Raw genomic sequence first — 19,528 nt, forward strand, 5'->3', positions numbered from 1 at the left:
GAATTCCGAAGAGAAATTCCATAGCCTTGCCTAATAGAATGTGCTGGTACAGCACAGTGTGAAATAACTGAAGAGAATAACATAACTCACTATGGACATAGGTGTTGAGGTTTAATCACAAAGGTCACTGTAGTAGCCTGTAAGCCAAATAAAGATGTACAAATGAAGGCTGACTGTAATAACACTGCTTGTAAGCACTGAGTTAAAGAACCAGTCCCTCTCTACCTTCTAGAAGCGTTTGAAGACCCAACTCTTCAAAAAGCACCACCCTTCCTAATTGGCACTTCGACTAGTGCTTAACGTGCACTTACAGCAGGAACATTCCTCACTTCTTTTTCTTTTCTATTTATTATGTAAAGTAGTATTTATTGTTACACCAGGTTTTTGCTCGTAGCTTGACTGTTTTCTCCCTTGTACGTCGCTTCGGTCGACAGTAAATTAGCATTATCTATTTAAATGTATTCATATGTATTATTTTAGGTGCCCTTAGCGCCCTATGCATAACACGTGCCCTACGTGTAAGTAGTGGTGGCCCTGATGATAAAACATACACGTGATAAACAAACACTGAAGTGTTGCGCTCGTGCACAAGGCCAGATACACACATGCTCGCTCTTGTGTCACTGTATGCGTCGCTGTCACGTGACTAATTTCAGGAATCGAAATCAACCACCCAGTTGCTTCAATCGACTCTCTTCTTGATTGTGTTCTTGAGGTTTTGTTGGGGAAACTGTCCGACAAAACAATGGCGATTATACGCCATCTCGGTTCATGGCTCACTTAGATGGAGACGATTGAGCATTTTTACAATTATTTATGTTTAGGAATTCGTTGATGTCATTTTACGGAAGGTCTATTTGCCAAACTGGAAAGTGAAGAAAGACAAAGGGAAAGGCTCTCCAATAGCTAGAATGGTTTGGGCCTAAAGAAGACAAGAGGTAAGACGACTAAGAACGATCTCGACATTTGTTTTATTTTTACCAATAGATGTGGTAAAAATAATTTTTATCTTCAGTACATTTGAAAATGTCTGTGAATGACCACCTAATCAAGGTGCTAACTTAGCTTGTGGGATTGGTTTGCTAATTTAGCTAGCTAGCTTGTTAGCCATTAGTTAGCTTGTTAGCCATTATGCTCCCCATAACTAGCGATGAATCATAGAAGCTAACGCGATTTGTTTTCTTGCTACAGGCTACAAAGCTATTTGGGCTGAGTTCGTATGCCAATTTCTTGGAATTGATTCCTAACTTCGCTAACACGTACATTGTTGTTATCAGTTGGCTTGTCTTGTATTTGGAATAACGTTACAGTTCTTGAAAAGGTTGCTTCAGATTATACATTGGGCTATTACGACAAATAACGTTACCCCGTTAGTGGCCACAACTGTTTGTTACAGTATGCGATCGTTAGCCTAACTAGCTTTCTGGCACGACGACCAGCAAATATATTGTGTATGTTAACTTTCCTTGACACAGATTCCCACTAGTTGTTGTCACGATTCGGTGTTAAGATGCAATTGTCTTTGTGATTAGTTCGGGTTATTTGGTTATAGAATTCGTTTAACACATCCATGTGAACTTACTGTTGTTCGTTTAAATTGTCATCGGAGGGAACTAACATTGACTGGTTAGCTACACAGGTATACAGCTAGCGTAGATATCACACACCAGATAGTAAGCTAACGTTAGCTACGCAGTTTTTTGTACGTTTGAGATGTTTTTTCGATGTAAATGTTTATCAGTCGAAAATATGAAGTCTGAAAAACGTTAGTCGACATAATAATAATGTTAGTCAACATTATAATAACGTTAGATGGCAAGCGATCGGAGTAACAACAATGTTTTAACGTTGTCTAATCCTATTTCATCAACTAACGTAATCACTTGCACCCATTGTAAACAGAAATAAGTTGGCTATGTAAGTTTGCTATATATACTGCTTAGTGTCTTGGTTACTAGGACATGGTATATTTTCCGTGATAAACTTAATTGTTTAAAAGTCTTATGTTGTTGGAAAAAACACTGACAACAAACATGAACTCATTGTTGTCATGTCGTACTGAAATAGGATGACCGATCAATACATTTACAAACAACTTTTGTCAACAATTGTCGATATCACTGAGGTTGCAGGTTGAAGGGTTTTCAAAGTTTAGGCTATTTCAGCGTTCTGTGTCATGACTGTGGAAGCCCGTTGTGTTTCCAAAATGGCGAAAATCCAGGAAGTTCTTAGCTGTAGTGGTCACAATATACAGGCCTACTTTTTCCCCATAAGAATTTAATCAAAGGCAGAACTGTGGATTCTTATATTATGTAGACTGAGCATTTGTGCATGCTACAGAGGCACACCCCAACACAGATTGCACTTCCAACATGCCTGCAGGCCAGTCAAACATAGTTTGAATACTTGGTTTAACATGTTTATGCTTTTGTCTCTGAGACCAGAGTAAAGCTCCACTTCCACACACTTGCTCCTTAACCATTATTTATGAGTAAAGTATTCAGGCTTGGGAATAAAAGCCTAGGGTCAACTCATGCCGAGCATAAGACGACCAAATATTAAATTGTATTCATGAGCAATTGGAGCTTTTGGAAATGACACTTTGTGGGGGGAAAAGAAAGACCGTACTTTTTTAGTAAAAGGCGGTCTTAAGCATGGGTTAACTTGCTGCAGAGAGAATTAGAATTCTATTTATTATCATACCAGTGATGTCGGTCCCTCTTTTCTTTGGACTAACACTGCTTTGTGCTTGCTTAAAGCCCAAAGCAAGGATGTCCTACATTAAGTTGTTGGTGTATATGGTGTGCAAATCCAGGGCTAACTTGGTTGTTTCTCGAGGACAAACAGGGAACTTGGCCCCAGACTAAAGACAGTTGTAAAAATCCATAATCTATGCTAAATAAGGATATTGTGACACTGGGGAAATGGGAGTCTTGGTGGCAATGGATTTTGAGAGGGTTTTGGGAAGTGTAAAATTGCCAAAAGTACTAGATTACATTATCAATTTAGACTCAAAATGAACCTATAAACATGTAGTTTGAGTTTTATTTGCAGTTATTACTGTTGTCTGTGCGATTCATCCTGTATCAGATGCATCATGTGTCATATTTTGGATTTTGAATCTCTCATGAGGAAGGCACACAAGTGTTTCCACAGTGAACATAGGGAATTGACTTGCTTCTCTGATTGGGTTGACTTCTGGCACGAATATAAGCCTATTTTCTTTACACTGAGCAGATTAATAACTTCAGGGTATTAGGTGGAGTTCAGAGTGGAAGAAATAAACTTACAACAGTAAGGATGCTATTATCAGTTCATGCGTCGTTCTACTCAGGGCTTGGTAATGACTGTGGACGTGGCATCATTGCATCGGCAGGCAAATCATTATTTCAGACGAAAGAAACTAAACCAATTTGTGATTTCAGTGCAACCATGACCACAATGTTGAGTCCAGGAAATGGGTGCAGTGCCAACAGTTGCATAGTTGTTGAGCATGGTTTGTGCAGAACAGGTTTTGAATATTGATCGACCAGGTGCTGTAACAATAATTATGTTGGAATGTGATAATTCTTATTGGAATTTTGAGCCAAAGCCTATTGTGGATTGTGTTGCAAGTCGGGGCACTTCCAAAGTTTACAGGATTCGTCCCTTTCAGTCTTTCCGTTTCCATTACAGTGAAGCAACAATAGACCTACAAGTGACGTAGCCTTAGGGATGAGAACCTTTACGATTTTAACGATTCCGGTTCCTTATCGATTCTTGCTTATCGATTCGATTCCTTATCGATTCTCTTATCGATTCTTATTGGGTAAGGGGTGAAAAAAGAGCACAAACGGGTTTTTTACATTAATGTTCTTTTATATACATTTCTAGAATGCTGCACACACCATAAACAGAATGTTTACATAAATAACCAAAAACTTTTATTAAAAAAACAGACATTCTTGCCACTAAATATAAAACAACAATATTGAAATGCATGTGGTGAGAGTGTCAACTCTAAAGCTATACATTGACATTGCAGAGCACTGTTGATTGCTATTTCACTCATTCACTCATCTATTCTGTATAGATGAGTGTATGAGTGAATGAGTGAAATAGTAAACAACCCCTATACAACCCTTCCTCTGCTACCTACTGATCTTTCTTTTCCAGAGCAGATATACCTCAGGAAATGTCTCATAATTGTTGGAACATTACAATGCATCCAGGTTTAGTTTAAGTTAGTCCAATCTAAACCCCTCCCTCATTGCACTCTTGAGATAAACTAAATCTGGCACTAACAAAATCGTTGAATTTTCTGATCTGACATGAAGTCCTTGTTATTGAGTAAAGGACTGTATATTTTCTTGTAGGTTGCTTGGTTATATGGCTTATCGCGAACTATGCTTAACGCTTCTAATAGCAATGTAGAACCCACTACAAACACAATAACGTACTGAAACATAGGTAACATACTTACTTGTATCATGCACACAATGCCTCACATACGTATTTGAACAAAGATGATTCGCAAACTAGGCACTCAGTATATTTAAAACGTAACTATTGCTGCCACTGAATTGAAAGAGAAACTTATCCATATCTAGGGAGCTGCACGGGCTAGGCAACGCCATTATTACCGGAGTCTTTTGCGCTTCATCCCTGACTTAACTACCAAGGTCAACTCCTCAAAATGTTTTATCATAACGGTGTTACTCGTGTGTTATCAGCAAACTTTCTAGAACCAACAGAGGGGAGGCAAGCACTGCCTCTGCCTCAAGCCAACGGCTGAAAATAGAAGATTCTTCAGCTAAGATAGCCTACGTTATATGACAATGTCCAACATCGCCCATTCTGTTAAGCAATTAAATGCTAAGTTTAGTTATGGTTAACACGACAACGCAAACGTTTGCTGATAACACACGAGTTACACCGTTAAGATAAAAAATGTTGAGGAGTTTACCTTGGTAAGTTAGGGATGAAGCGCCGTCGTTAGTTGAGCTGCTGCAGGCATCAAAAACATGACAATCTTGTAATTTAATACTATGTTGTGTGCTCAAGTGCTTATTCATAGTAGATGTACCTCCTCCCTTTGACGAAATACATGTTTTACAGACGTTACAAGTGACCATGTTTGCATTTGTTCGAGTGAAATAAAGCCACACTTTAGATCGCTTCTGCCTAGTTGCCATTTCTGCTGCGGTCTGATTTTTTAAAGGAAGAGTTCGCGCATGCGCAAACGGCACAGAGGTCCGTTTACAGACCCGGTTATGAATTTGGCTAACGATTCCAAAGATTCGGCTCATTAGGAACCGGTTCTAAACAAGAACCGGGTTTCGGTTCCCATCCCTACGTAGCCTCGTATTTTGCTCTTCGGTCGTGACGCCAGTTATGAGCGTAACAAAATAATGAGATATTTCTCAGGCGGCAGCACCAACATTAGCCTGTTAAACCAGACATTTTCTAAATAATGCTGACACTTTGCTTGGGTTCATTAAGTGACCGTAACCTGAACAAACTAACTCTGTAATGCATCATTTATTTTGATGTGTTCCCCACGTAACCTCTGGAAAATCTTGCTGGTTTAAAAAAAAAAAATGCCACTTGTTGTGTTCCACTTATGTCCCATTTAACCAATAAGAGTCAACCATCACTGCAAGTGTCACCCAGCAGTTTCAGGGCCATACAGAAGTACCTACCGTGGAGTAGGAATTCATGGTGTGTTCCATTTACCTCGGAACGCCGACCTGGGAATGACATGGCACATGAGTTGACAGCGATTCTAATGCAATACCAATTGGTTTACGAGTTGGAAAACTAATGGAATACCAATGGTTGTTGTCAGCAATTGTGACTAGATGTCCAAATAGATATAAATAGAACAGTATTTTGTGTACATCTGATTTAATAAGACAACAGTGCTAATACAGTTGATGCAGGGGGAGGGGGGTTGCCTTCCTGAATTCTAAAGTTGGGGTTGGTGAGGTTCGTCCGACTTTCTGAGTAAGAACTCCAACTTCAGGGAGCGTTCCTGTCAAATGGAAACAAGGAAAAGCCGTCTTCTGTGCACACCTGGAATGCACTATTTCACCCTCCAAAAACCGGCCCTGAAAGAGGTTCTACAGAGGAGGTTCCGGCAGGGGAAAACCGCCTAAAGGTGCTGCCACCCCTAAAATAGGAGTGGAAAAATGCCTGATTGACCTCAGAAGTTGAGCAATCGAGCAGTTGGCAGGCTGGGTGAAATGAGTAATACGGGTTCCTGTAGAACGCTTTTTGAACTTTATGTTCAATGAAGAGTTTATTTTCCAGTCTGGTCTCATGGCAACATTCTCTGACCTCCAGGCTAACTTTCATACGTTGCAGTTTCTTGGCGGTCATATTTTGGCCTACACATTTAGGCCATACCTGGAAATAGGTTGCCTACACACATGCTTGTTACAACATGAACTAGGGGTGTAAATTACAAGAGAACTATATACTTTTGAGTGCTGTTTGACCATTCTGTTATAAGTTATGAGTCTCTCCCCGCTTGTTTAGAAAGCCTGATCTCCCCAGAGGCGTTGTCAAGATGGCTGCTGAGTGGCGAGGCAACATACAGTGTAGATGAGACGGTATATATTTTCCCCAATAACTTAAAGCAGCAATACAGAGTTCTGTTCCAAGGCTTTTGCACTACCTAAAAGGCATGCAAAAGCCTTGCAAACGCCACCAACAGCCCAGCTGACATTGATAGAAGCTTGCCAACACACTTACTGGTGTTTTTTGGCATTTTAGCTGGCAATGTTATGCGTGTAAAAGCTTTCCTTACATTTTTGCAGGGTATACCAGCCCGTTACACAGAACTACATAGGTCATATTCAGGATGGCTAGTGGGGAAGAAAAAGGTGTTTATCTGTCCTTCACATAGCCATATGCTATCAAAATGAATTTGAGGATGGTACCTAAACTAGTTGCCTATAAAACCATATCTCAAAGAGTTTCATTGTTGCATAGTGTTACTTTAAGGTCCCGTAACTGGAGAATAGTTTTTTTCTTCTTACTTGGCAGGTTATTTTGTGTAAGGTCATCCTGGGGCTTAAAAGCATCTGCACATACCAAGATATTCTTGCATTAGTAAACCTTTAGAGAATCAAAAAAGTCAGTTTGATTCAAGAACTGCTTGCAGCAAGAATCCTGATTTGTAACCGAAACTTTCCCCTTGACCCGTAGCAGGAACTGTAAAACCCACATGGTTGGGGAAGTACTTGGCACCATGCATTTGGAGGATGTGCGCACACAGTTCGGTATACAACAGGCCTGTGAGTTGGCATATTTATCATGCCATTTATTTTAACAGCACATCCTGTTAAGTGAAGTCTGTATAATGAGGGAGGCTAGTCAACTCAAGCATGTTGCACAGACATGACAGGGCGCTAAAAGAAATGATGGTTAGATATCACGATTGTTATTGAGGTTTTACATCCCTGTCCATGTGAGTGACCCATAAAGACTAAAAGTTACATATCGTGTGATTACACACACACACACACACACACACACACACACACACACCATAGTGCCAACATGCCTCAAAGCCATTTTGGTTGTGAAATTATGCCTTTTTATAAGGGGGATGTTTTAAAATATCTAGGTACACTCTGTTGTTAAACACACCACTAGCAAAATATTTCCTGGGTCGGCATGGTACGTTCTGGATGATGATGATGATGATGGATATTATTGGATGTGCAAATACTCTGCAATTTCACTTTTAAATGACTGTTTCTGCTGATGGGTTATATAGCTCTATGCAGTTTGCCATGTCATAACTGCTCTTTAGGTGGTGCCCGTATAACGTGGAGTAAATGTCCTTTGAGATGTATATTATTTTCACACTAAGTATCTGTGACCGTAATTCTGTGATTGAGGTCGTGTGCGTAGTCTAAAACGGCAGTGGAAATGACGTATTTGAGTCGGCAGAAAATCCAGTATTTACACAGGCCAAAGATCACCAGTCTAAGTGGCTCAAAGTACGCACATAAAAGCCAGCGGACAAGCCCGGAGGCTCAGCACCACAACAACCTCCGCTCCTGGCCATGTTTGCTTTATGACCTCCATCCTGGATCGTTCTGTGTGCCTCTAGTCTAGTCCCCCACGAAAAAAATGTAACTTAACATTTATTTGAACAGTGGTGATTAGAATGGTGTGTGTCGTTTCATGCCCATCTGGCCTGAGTGTGCCTGATGTAAAACATTGCCGATTTGTTTGGTGATGGATTTAAAGGTAAACACATAACTGACATTTGCTTAGGCCACTGAACTTGACAATAAGGAAATGGTGTGTGACTGCATGCATGGCTACTGAAGCAATTCTTTCCCTTTGCATAAAGAATCTAAATGCAGAACAGAAAGAACAGGTAGTAGTAGTAGTAGTAGTAGTACTTTAAAAAAGTTGCTTCTGCGCTCTAGCTTTTGGTGGGGGAGGGAGAATGTTTACTGGAACAGACACTCTGATTGGCTAAGCATTCCTCAGAATGATGAGATCACTAGGAGGTGAGGCTCACTTGCATAGAATAACATCTCCTTATATGGCGCAGCAGGGGCGATCCATGTCATGAAAGGAGGTAGGTAGCAGATGGTCATGTGTGCCTGAGACAAGAGTTTGTGTCACTTCTTTCAGTTGTTACTGCAATGCTGAGTCAGTTAGTTTCCCCTTCTTTTTGATTTGTTTATTTGATAAGAGGAACAGTGTACATTATTGTTTGAATTACTTTATTTCAGAAATAAATATTTCAATATGAATGCAATTTTATTAAAAATAAAAGACTAGTAGTGTGGAGTCTACAAAACACTAAAGATGAACATGCCATTGTTAGGTGACAATGACTTGAGTAATTGGATAAGTATTTTATTTTGAGTCCACGCAAGGAAGCCTTGCTTTTAGTAAACTCAGACTACACCAGAATGTAGCCAAGGTTTGCTTATTCAGGAGCATTTTCTCTGGTCTTTCACAGAAGGCTCCCATAAGCTTCATTGTCCCTGGCCCGGGCACCCCCGTGGTTTGTTTGCGAGTGGTGTCTTCCATGAGCAATCCGTAACCACCCTTTCTCAAAGTGAGATTTCTAAGCACACCAAGGAAGTTCTGTGTCAGCCGCCTCCCTTGTTAAGCTGCCACGGGACCCAAAATGAACGCCTCAAAATGAATACCCTCGGTTAAGAGAGTAACTTTCTTAGAAGAACACCATTTGATTAGGGTCCTCAAACTCTGTCGGAGTTTGACTCGCACTCCTTTCCGATGGTTTACAGCCCTTGGCCATGGCCTCTCAGATGGGGTAAGCAGCTGCAGCCTCCTTGCTCAAGTCTCAGCAGTCAGCCATGTTTCGTGTGTCGACTGTTTTTTTTTTTTTTAAATTGTTTTTATTTCCCTCTTTAGTTACCACAACCATGATATGTCAGTAGTGTACCTTTTTAAAAAGATGGATCTTTTTGTGTAATGTGAAATAGACTTAGCCTCTCCTTAACTGAGTTTATGTGTTGGCCGATGTTTTATTAGTTAGCCTACCTTTTACTCATGAAGTTTGAATGAAGAGGCACAATTTTTAGTTAATTTCCCTACCTGATGATATGAATGGACAGCTGTCCATGAATGATTCATTTTCAGACAGAAACAACCAAGGATAAGCTTAAGTCTACATTTAATCATTGTTCCAGTGACACATCCCAAGTTGGCATATTTATACAAAATGTCAAAGTTGCGTTATTTATTCATAAGTAATTAACCTATGTGGAACTGGACTGAGAGGGCCTGATCATTGTCATGCATCACTTTAAAATGTATCTAAAATAATTACAGGACAGCCCCATGACAAACTCATAGAAAGCAGTGTTATGCTAAAGTATACAGGGAATCATTAAATAAATAAATATGTCTTCATGAAACGGAGGCGGTTACCAGTTTCCTCTCTGATTTAAAGGAAGGAATATTTAAAATCCTGTTCAAGAATCATTCATTTGTCAGATGTAATGAAAGCTACTGTCATAGCTTTGTCTCCCGTATGAAAGGGGCTCACACAGACTCAGTTGCCAGGCTTATTGAACCACCTGCACAGGAGATAAATTCCTTTGTCATGCTCCAGTCCTGAACAACTTAGTTAACTAATCAGAAGTTCACAGAAACTGAGAGCCAGGGTCTCCGGTTCCAGGAGGGCAGTACAGCCAGAGCGCACAGGTGAGGGAGCAGGAGGGCAGTAAAGCCAGAGCGCACAGGTGAGGGAGCAGGAGGGCAGTAAAGCCAGAGCGCACAGGTGAAGGAGCAGGAGGGAAGGAAAGCCAGAGCGCACAGGTGAGGGAGCAGGAGGGCAGGAAAGCCAGAGCGCACAGGTGAAGGAGCAGGAGGGCAGGAAAGCCAGAGCGCACAGGTGAGGGAGCAGGAGGGCAGTAAAAGGTGACGGCCCGGCCAAATGAGAGAGTAGGAGCTTTCCGTTTGTGCCCAGCCCTTACCTGAACAGCAGACATGTTTATGGCTCACACACTTAGTATAATAATATAATAGTATGAGCATTGTCATGCCACAGTGATGCCCCATTTCCTAAATAGAATAGCAAGGCATTCTGAGAAAGTAGTAGCGCTACTCTACATGAAGATGACTGACTACAATTTTAAGGATCCAAACCAGAGTTATTTTCAAAAAACTCCCTTTACATGAAATGATCAAAAAGTCAATGCTTTTTGTTTTGTAGTTTTATTAGCCTTTCAAAACGTTACAGTTGCATCAGCTTTCTTGTATTGTTGACTTTCAAAATCATCTATCGATCCTTGCTGACGTCAAGTTCCACCCTTCCAAGGAACAGAATGCAGACTGAAATTTGCCCAAAGGGCTTCCTCAGAATCAGGAGCCGTGTCTGCTCTGCTCTAAATTAAGCTCTGTTTTGAGAAGGAGCATTCCTCTGGTTAGTATAGGGTGAGCCCAGGTCCCTTTATTTATGGTCTGCTTGTGCCAAAACAAAAAGTAAAGATGGCCTGAAAACTAGTTTTGTATTTTTTGATATACAAACGGCATCAAAACAGACAGTTAACACAGGTGGTGATTGCACTGTACCGGAATGCCCGGTGTAGTGACACCATTGCGCTGAATTCACATCTGTACATTTAGTTTGTTTCTTCATTGCCACTTTAACAAAGATCATGACAATTGTACAGTATAGCTTCACCCCTCAAGCCTTAAATTGTCCCTCTGAAGTTGAACATCTTCGGTCCCTCTCCGTTTAAATCCTAGCCTAGGCTCCTCTTCTGGCTGTGTGGTCGTCTGTGTGCCGCCTGTTTGTTCCTGATTACATGTGATGAGATTTTCCTCTCGTATTTATCTTATCTGACTTTGTCTGTTTGTTTTAGTGTGTGTTTGTGTGTAAGTATGTTTGTGTTTGTGTGTGTGATGTGTGATGTTTTGTTGATAGGTCTGGAATCCCTCTATGTGGGGATACTGTCGCTACTTACTGTCATTCACAGGCATGGGAAGATGTAAAGGCAAAAAAACCTGTCCTGTAAAGAGTTAAATGCTTAGATATGCCGGGTAATTTAGTTGAACCGTCTGTGAATGTTCAACGCTTTATGCTCTTAGGAGTTTTGTCAGTACTGTATTGCCTGCGTTACAATGGTGAGGGACCCAGTGGGTCTTACATAAGAGCTTCCTCGATAGACTTAAGGGTTTTCAGTGTCTGTCAAGTATAGGATTCATTTACTTCTTGTGACCGTCTTAATCTACTTCTCACACATACTTTTTGTCTGGAGATGGGACATTTTTGTAGGGTAGTTTGTCATTCACCGTCAAGTCGAGCTTTGGAAAGCTCTTGTTTTCAGCCTCCTGAGACTGTAACATTGTTATTTAATAACGCTGAAACACTCTGCTCCAATAATCTATCTGGGGGAGGGGGGGGAGGGGGGGTGTAAAAGATGACTATCGTTTTATAATCTCATGTGATTGGTTGGCTGTGGTATTCGCATTGTTGCTGCTGTTGCACTGTCTAGATGTACACCGGAGAGGGTAGGTAGTAATGTATTCTGAAATAAATAGGGCATTTGCAAGTTGTCAGTAGGTTTACACGTAGTTTCCTTTTTTGGGGAATTATATACTCTGTCACAAGTTGTTTTGTAGTTCCTCAATTCCTGTTGGATATCCCTTTTCAATTATGACTGTATTTGATTGGCTGCGGTCAAGCTAAATTAACCCATAGCTCAACAGTGAGTTTTTTTTGAACTGATGATGATCATTTTGTCTGCTTTTGTACTCTTTGGTGATATGAAAGTGGATACAACTGCTGTTTTAGAGTCAAAGCTTTGGAAGTTGCAATTTTCTCTCCTCCACGCTTAGTGACTCTGTCTCTGTTGTTAGCAACATGAACCGTGAAGACCGGAATGTGCTCCGAATGAAAGAAAGAGAAAGGCGAAATCAAGAGATCCAGCAAGGAGGAGAGGCCTTCCCAGCTAACTCCCCTCTCTTTCCTGAGCCTTATAAAGTTGTAAGTTTGTTTTCCTATTCCTTGTTGATTTATTTATTTATTTATTTTCTTTTGGGTTGTTACAGGAAGTCCATTCTGTGTGAAATGGCCAGAACCTGAATGACCTTTTTTTTTCTTTCTTTTTTTAAATTAAATCTAGCTGACATTGTTGTGTTGTGTATGCATGATTGTGTGTGTGTGTGTTTGTGTATGTGTCTGTGCGTGTACATGTGTATGCATGTGTGGGAGCATGTTTGTTTGTGTGTGTGTGTGTGTCTCTGTCCGTGTGTGTGTGCGTGTGTGTGTGTGTGTGTGTGGGTCTGTGTGTGTGTTTACATTTTTAAGTCTGAGGTAAGTGCAGCCTTGCAGGTTCCCTATAGCTTCCTACCTAGCAGCTTTGCCCTGGCCCCGAAGCAGCAGGTCTTCAACGGCCTTCCCTCCCAAGTGGCAGCCCCTATCTGGGGATGGGGGTAGGTGGGTGGGTGGGTGTCCTTAGGGGTCACAAGACATGCCTTCACTGCAGATTCAGCCATTTCACTTCCCGTTAAGAGTGTGGTCTCCTTCCCCCCCCTGAGTATAAGGCAAGTCAGCTACAGTATATGCCCACCCATGGAACTGAATTATTGATCACCTCTTGATATGAGTAGCAAATCTGATGGCTTGACCCTTAAGGAGCTGAAGGTCAGGCTGGACAGCCAGTCAGTCAGTCACTGCTCCCTAGGGGGCTCGTAGCTGGAGGTGGGTGGGCAGAACGAGCGAGCTAGTGGGCCTGCACACTGATTTAAAAAAGATACTGGGGAATGAGTCTTTGTTGAGGTTACTTTGTGACAGACACTTTTAAATGTTGATAGTGGGCACTTAAAAAAAAAGATGTTCTGACTAAACAAAATCCAATTCTGGGTTCTCTAATCAACAGCTAAATTTTAACTCAGCCCAGACGTTAACTAATCAGGAAACTTCTAGAAGGGTAAGCATCTCTTTCTTCCAGTTATCATGTGTCAAAAATTAGCTCTCAAAAGTTAGCTGTAAAATCCCTATTTGAAGTTCCAAATCAGTGTGCAGACACTACTACTACTACTACTTTTATTTACGTTTACTGTATGTGTTCATCCTCCATCTTGATTTGCATAATGTGTACACTGCTTTTTTTTTTTTTTTCTATCTCTGCCATGTGTAAATGAGAACCGTGAACTTTGCTACCTCAGAGTCACAAGACTGTTAAAGAGAAAATACTCTCTGAATTTATCTCTCGCCGGCTCAGTGATGCGCGTTCACTCGGCACATCACAGCGAGCCAACAAGACTGAGGGGACTGGCCACTATGATGGCTGCTGACTAATAGGATTTCTGTCTGCCTCTGGCTAATCTTTGCAACTAAACAGCTTAGCGCATTGAGGGGAGGGGAGGGGAGGGGAGGGGAGGGGGTGTTGCATCTCAGTGGAAGGCAACCGTCACTGCATGAGTGGCAATGGGATGTGACGGCTAGAGAAATGGGGACAGCCATGTCAGACGGCACAAGCTGTACAGTTGCCTTGTGTCTCTTCCCCCTCCGAGATGAGCCCTCGGAGTTTACACAACAAACCTAAGACCTCTTCTGAAGCTCCAAGCTCCCTGGAAAAAAAGATGTCCCCCTACGTCAAGTAGAAGTGCTTTTTTTCCCAGAGGTCCCCTCCCTGGGTTATACTGACTCTTACACAAGCTCTGGACACATTTGCCTGCTGTGACCAAGAAGTCAAGGCCGTAATCTAGAGCAGCTTAAATATCAGCCAGCACATAATCATGTTGCCCTCCTCCGAGCGCTACAGTGTCATTTCGTGATGGTGCTTCGACCTGTCCTCAGTCAGCCTGTTACATAACTACAGTGCAGCATGTGGACTTGATGTTCCAGATAAATAATCATTTATTTTATTTTTGAATTTTTTAGGCATGTCTCTATATTTCACGTAGCAAAGTTCAAAATGGACCTAAAAAAAATATGTAAAAGCTTTCTGAGGTCTTTTTAGACACTTGTTTATAACGGTGCACTTAAGAGTTTTACGATCGGGTGTTTGTCGGGAGATGTTTTTTATATTTCCTGTGAGGCTGTCAGAAGCGATCGTTTTGATAGCAGGCCACTTTTTGTTTTCATTTCCGTAGCTCTTTATCTGTTTCTCTGAGTCCAATTGATAGGATCTCTTATGTAATGCAGAGAAGATGACTTGTATTTACAACATACTACAGACGGTACTGTCTCTGTTGCCCCACATGTATTGTGTGTTTGGCGCACACAGTTAAGAGCCCTTCCCTAGTAGCCTAGTTATTGGAATGCAAAATAGCTGTGTTACCAAGGAAACTCATGTTGTGTTCTACAGTGTCCTAAGTTTGACAATGGTAGAAGGTGAAACCTTCTGATGAGAAAATCATTCATTTTAACAAAACAAAACATTTGGGGGTTAAGATTCTTACGGTCTCCTCTTTTTTTCTTTCTGTCTCTTCACTTGCAGTCTAGCAAAGAAGACAAACTATCCAGCCGTATCCAGAGCATGCTAGGAAACTACGACGAGATGAAAGAAACAATCGGTGAAACCCCCATTTCCAAACTCATGAGCAAAGGTTCAGGTTCCTCCTCCTCCGAGGAGAAGTCAGGCCAAGGACTATATGGCGAGCAGCGAGGAGGTGGTAGCAGCAGCGGAGGTGGCGGCCAGAGCAGCAAATGGACTCCTGTAGGCTCCACGGCCAGCACCTCCTCATCTTCCTCCACAAAGCGTTCTGGGCTCCAGGGCAGCCAGCGCGGAGCCGGTGGCAGTAGCAGCGGCAGCAGCAGCAGCCAAAGACACGAGAAAGACTTTAGTAGTGGCAGCAGCAGCGGCAAAAAATCGAGCAAGCACAGCTCGGACCAGTCCAAGGGACACACGTCCAGCCCGGCCAAGGGCTCGTCCATAAGCTCGTCGAGCCATTCCCGCTCTATGGGCTCGGAGCACCACGGCAAGGACCGTTATCGCAAGTCGCCGAGAGATCGCGAGCGTGAGCGCGAGCCCAGCTGGGACTCACCATCGCGCGTGCACACCTTCGCCACGGGGCAGCACACGACCCAGGCCTTTCCGCCCTCGCTCATGACCAAGCCCAGCTCCATGCTGCAGAAGCCCACGGCCTACGTGCGGCCCATGGACGGCCAGGAGACAGCAGAGTCCAAGGGCTCCACTGAGATGTACAGCGGACAGTCGCACAGCAGTAGCGCCGGAGAGATGAAGTCCAACGGCAAAGCCTCGCTCGCCAAGCTCAAGATCCCCACGCCGTCTGTAGAGGTACAACTCTCCCTTAGACAATGCCATAAACTGGCACTAGTTGCGATTTAGTATTCGAATCTCGAGTACTATTAAAAGTATTGGTACATAGTTGTTGTAGATAAACTATTATATTTATTTATAAACAATGGGTTATAGTTTCAGGTTTGATATTAACTGGATATTTAATGTCGTAGGGGTCCATGACGGGAGATTCGAGTTGTGTTGATGAGATCTTAAAGGTAAGAGGCTGATTCTATTACCTAATGCTGTTCATGGCTCATTAATCATTATCATCATCAAGTATATGGAGACCATTTATACGGGTGTAAAAGTCTCAGTGACATAACATCAGTCCTACGTTTAGCAATAGTAATGAAAGCCTATTAGCATGCCAAACTATTAGAGGTGGGAGAAAAAAATCAATACGGCGTAGTAGCACGATTCTTTTTGCCACAACACTATGGCGATACAATGGCACCAAGTATCATAATACTTATTTAATATTGCGATTTTCATTTTACTTTAGTACAAACGTCTACACCGATAACATTGCTTCTGAAGTTCATAAGGTGGCTTTGAGACCTTGTTTTTCTCTTGCGTCACAGCAGAAACTTGTCTTATCAGTTATCTTACGTCAATTAGGCTTGTAAACTTGGGGTGCTGTTTTGGCCAAATAAGAGAATATGTGTTTCACTCTCTGTCTCCGTTTGCATTTTTTCTTCTGAATTTCACAAGCTCAAGGCCTCGAATAAACACTGGTTCGCAGTGTCTTGTCTTGTGTTGTCAAAGCTGCAATACATTCATTTTACAGTCTTTAAAACCTTGATTGTTCATTCTCAAAGTCCTAGGCCTAAATCAGTGGTGTAGCTGTGAGCTTTTACAAGAAAACATTGTGTGATATTGGGAAGTTATCCATTGGCACAAGTGCATATCATGACGTGATATAGAAGTCATTGTGATTTCATGATATTACAACGGAATGTTTCACTACTGAATTCACTACAGTCTTTTTTTACGTTTATCTGCCATTACAGGCCCTACATGAAATGCTCAGTTGTACACCTTTTTCTGGCATTTGTTTGAAATGAGCATATTTGTATTAGTACTGGGACTCGATTGAAAAACAACAATTAATCGCACCATTTGATGATATAATCATTCTTTTCTTCTTAAGACTTTTTTGCATCTTTTTTAACTTTGAACACAGATTATCCCCTTTGAACTACAGATTTTCAGTAAAACCATCAGAATCAAATGTCCGCTTGAAAGGCATACTTGCCATACAGCATGCAACGTTTGAAGGGACTTTTATTTTTAAATGGATATTTTTTGGATGCGGAGAAGACAGACAGACTTTTGGGGAGGGAGATATTTTGGAAGGAGCTAGCAACTAGGTCAGCTGGTTGTTAGTTAGAATGTGGTTCAGCCCGTTGGGGTAGTTGTAGTAGAAGTTCTCAAAAAACTTGCAAGCTGATAAATTCAACTAAGCTCCGTGTCAGGTGTATGTTGAATGCCCCCAAATATTTTAACCTCTTACATATGCACACAACATAAATCATAACAAAACTTTGAATTGCATTCATCACACGAATAAGAACCGATGTGTTAATTCAATATAGTAAAATACTGTGAAGCAAAGTAGTCATCCTGCATGTCTGGGATATTTGGGGGATAGCTTTTGAACCACCAAGGCAGGTGTTCTGTAGGAAGTGTTCATCTCTGTGGCAGGCACTTCAGATATCGTCATGTTGTTGCGTGCGTGTGTTTATGTGTCTGTGTCTGTCCTCATGCCGCTTTGCCATCCCTGCAGGAAATGACTCAGTCCTGGCCTCCCCCACTGACGGCCATTCACACTCCCTGCAAGACAGAGCCTTCCAAATTTCCCTTCCCCACAAAGGTCAGCTCCGCTCGCGTCACCTTGACTAGGAAAGTTTTCATGAACATGTTTTGCAATTGAGTTGTTAGCCTAGTGATGATGGTTAGCTGTGGTAAGTAATATTTTAATGTTAACCACGGGCAGACATAGCAGATGTTAGAATTATCTATAATACCTTTATCACGCAAAATATAAAGTATTACTTACCGTCTTGAGTTCCTTGGTTATTTATTTGTTTGTTTATTAATCTATCTACTTATGTGTTTATACATGTTGAAGGACTCCCAACACTCAAGTTTCAGCAGTGGAGGACACAGCAGTAAGTACATGTGTTGCAATAAAACAGCATCTTTCAGTGGCTGGTGAGTCATGGAGAGAGCCCACCCTAACGGTTGTGGTTGTGTGTTTCAGAGAGGAGCAGCGCAGGGAAGGGCTCGTCCAGCACTCATGCTTCTAAACCCTGCGAGGGCGACCAGGCCAAGTAAGAACACACCGCCCCCAACACATCTGAATAATAAACAATAATACAAATAATAGAACTAGTAATAGTAATAATAGTAGTTATAGTAATAATAATAATAGTTGTGGTAATAATAATAGTAATAATATAACAAGTTGTAGTTATAATTGTAATAACAGTAGTAAAAAAAAAAAATAGTAATAATAGCAGTAATAATAAAACTTCTACTATGACTACACCGCTACATCTGCTGCTGATGTTACATTTACTACCTCTTCTACCGCTGCTACTACTGCCTCACCATGTCCCTGTATGTGTATGTTCTGATCCTGTGTGGCAAGGGCTTTAATGTAATCGCAATCGTAGTAGCAGTAGTACTAATAACCGTACTAGTAGCCGTGCTAATAACCGACCTAGTAGCCGTGCTAATAACCGACCTAGTAGCCGTGTTAATAAGACTACTAGTAGCAGGGCTAATAAGACTTCTAGCAGCAGTGCTAATGAGAGCACTAGCAGCATTGCTAATAAGAATACAAGCAGCAGGGCAAATAATGTACTAGTAGCAGTGCTAATGACATGCTAGCAGCATTGCTAATTAGAGTACTAGCAGCAGTGCTAATGACATGCTAATGACATGCTAGCAGCAGTGCTAATAAGAGTACTAGCAGCAGTGCTAATGAGAGCACTAGCAGCAGTTCTAATAAGAGTACTACCAGCAGTGCTAATGACATGCTAGCAGCATTGCTAATGACATGCTAGCAGCAGTGCTAATGAGAGTACTAGCAGCAGTGCTTATGAGAGCACTAGCAGCAGGCCTTATAAGCATACCAGCAGCAGGGCTAATATCTGTACCCCTAGCAGTGCTAATAAGAGTACCAGTAGCAGTGCTAATAAGAATACTAGCAGCAGTGCTAATAAGATTACTAGCAGCAGTGCTAATAAGATTACTAGCAGCAGTGCTAATAAGAGTAGCAGTGCTAATAAGAGTAGCAGTGCTAATAAAAATACTAGTAGCAGTGCTAATAAGAGTACTAGCAGCAGGGCTAATAAGATTACTAGCAGCAGGGCTAATAAGGGTACTAGTAGCCGGGCTAAGACTGATGTCCTGCTGTTACAGCATGCTGGAGGACGACCTGAAGCTTAGCAGCAGTGAGGACAGTGACGGCGAGCAGGACTCCACCAAAACCGCCCCCCGGAGTGCCCCCCAAAGGTACCTCTACCACTACATCTGGGCCATTCACGGGCATTTATGGTTTACGTGTCTTAAAGTATTTCAAAAATATTTTACAAAACAGGCGCATAGAAAAACCGCAAAAGCTGACATTGAGTACAGCCGTGTTATGTGACCTGAAGCCACAACAGTTTGTCTTTTGATTGGCCAACACAGGCATCCATACTGAATGTTTGCAATTTATGCAAAATCTCCCAGGAAGTCTTGGTCTATGGTGTTTCGGTCTACACATCTAGGCCATT

The 19,528-nt window shown here is 41.8% G+C and overlaps 1 protein-coding gene across 5 annotated transcripts in view; it reads left to right on the top strand.

Moving 5' to 3' along the window:
• The first annotated feature begins 774 nt into the window (after positions 1–774).
• aff4 (AF4/FMR2 family, member 4) overlaps positions 775–19,528 on the top strand; it is a 27,013-nt gene continuing 8,259 nt past the window's right edge. The window contains exons 1-8 of one of the 5 annotated variants that reach the window (XM_080839542.1): positions 775–938; positions 12,349–12,475; positions 14,937–15,737; positions 15,914–15,958; positions 17,530–17,616; positions 17,875–17,914; positions 18,007–18,076; positions 19,173–19,265. In XM_080839542.1, coding sequence (XP_080695668.1) covers positions 12,353–12,475; positions 14,937–15,737; positions 15,914–15,958; positions 17,530–17,616; positions 17,875–17,914; positions 18,007–18,076; positions 19,173–19,265 — 1,259 coding nt within the window. In that variant the 5' untranslated portion in view covers positions 775–938; positions 12,349–12,352. Of the gene's footprint in view, positions 939–9,145; positions 9,293–12,348; positions 12,476–14,936; positions 15,738–15,913; positions 15,959–17,529; positions 17,617–17,874; positions 17,915–18,006; positions 18,077–19,172; positions 19,266–19,528 lie in introns of those variants that run through there. The other 4 variants (XM_080839541.1, XM_080839544.1, XM_080839543.1 and 1 more) reach the window with 4 other exon arrangements.

Source organism: Sprattus sprattus (genome assembly GCF_963457725.1).
Source record: "Sprattus sprattus genome assembly, chromosome: 1".
In the NCBI taxonomy this organism is placed as follows: Eukaryota; Metazoa; Chordata; class Actinopteri; order Clupeiformes; family Clupeidae; genus Sprattus; species Sprattus sprattus.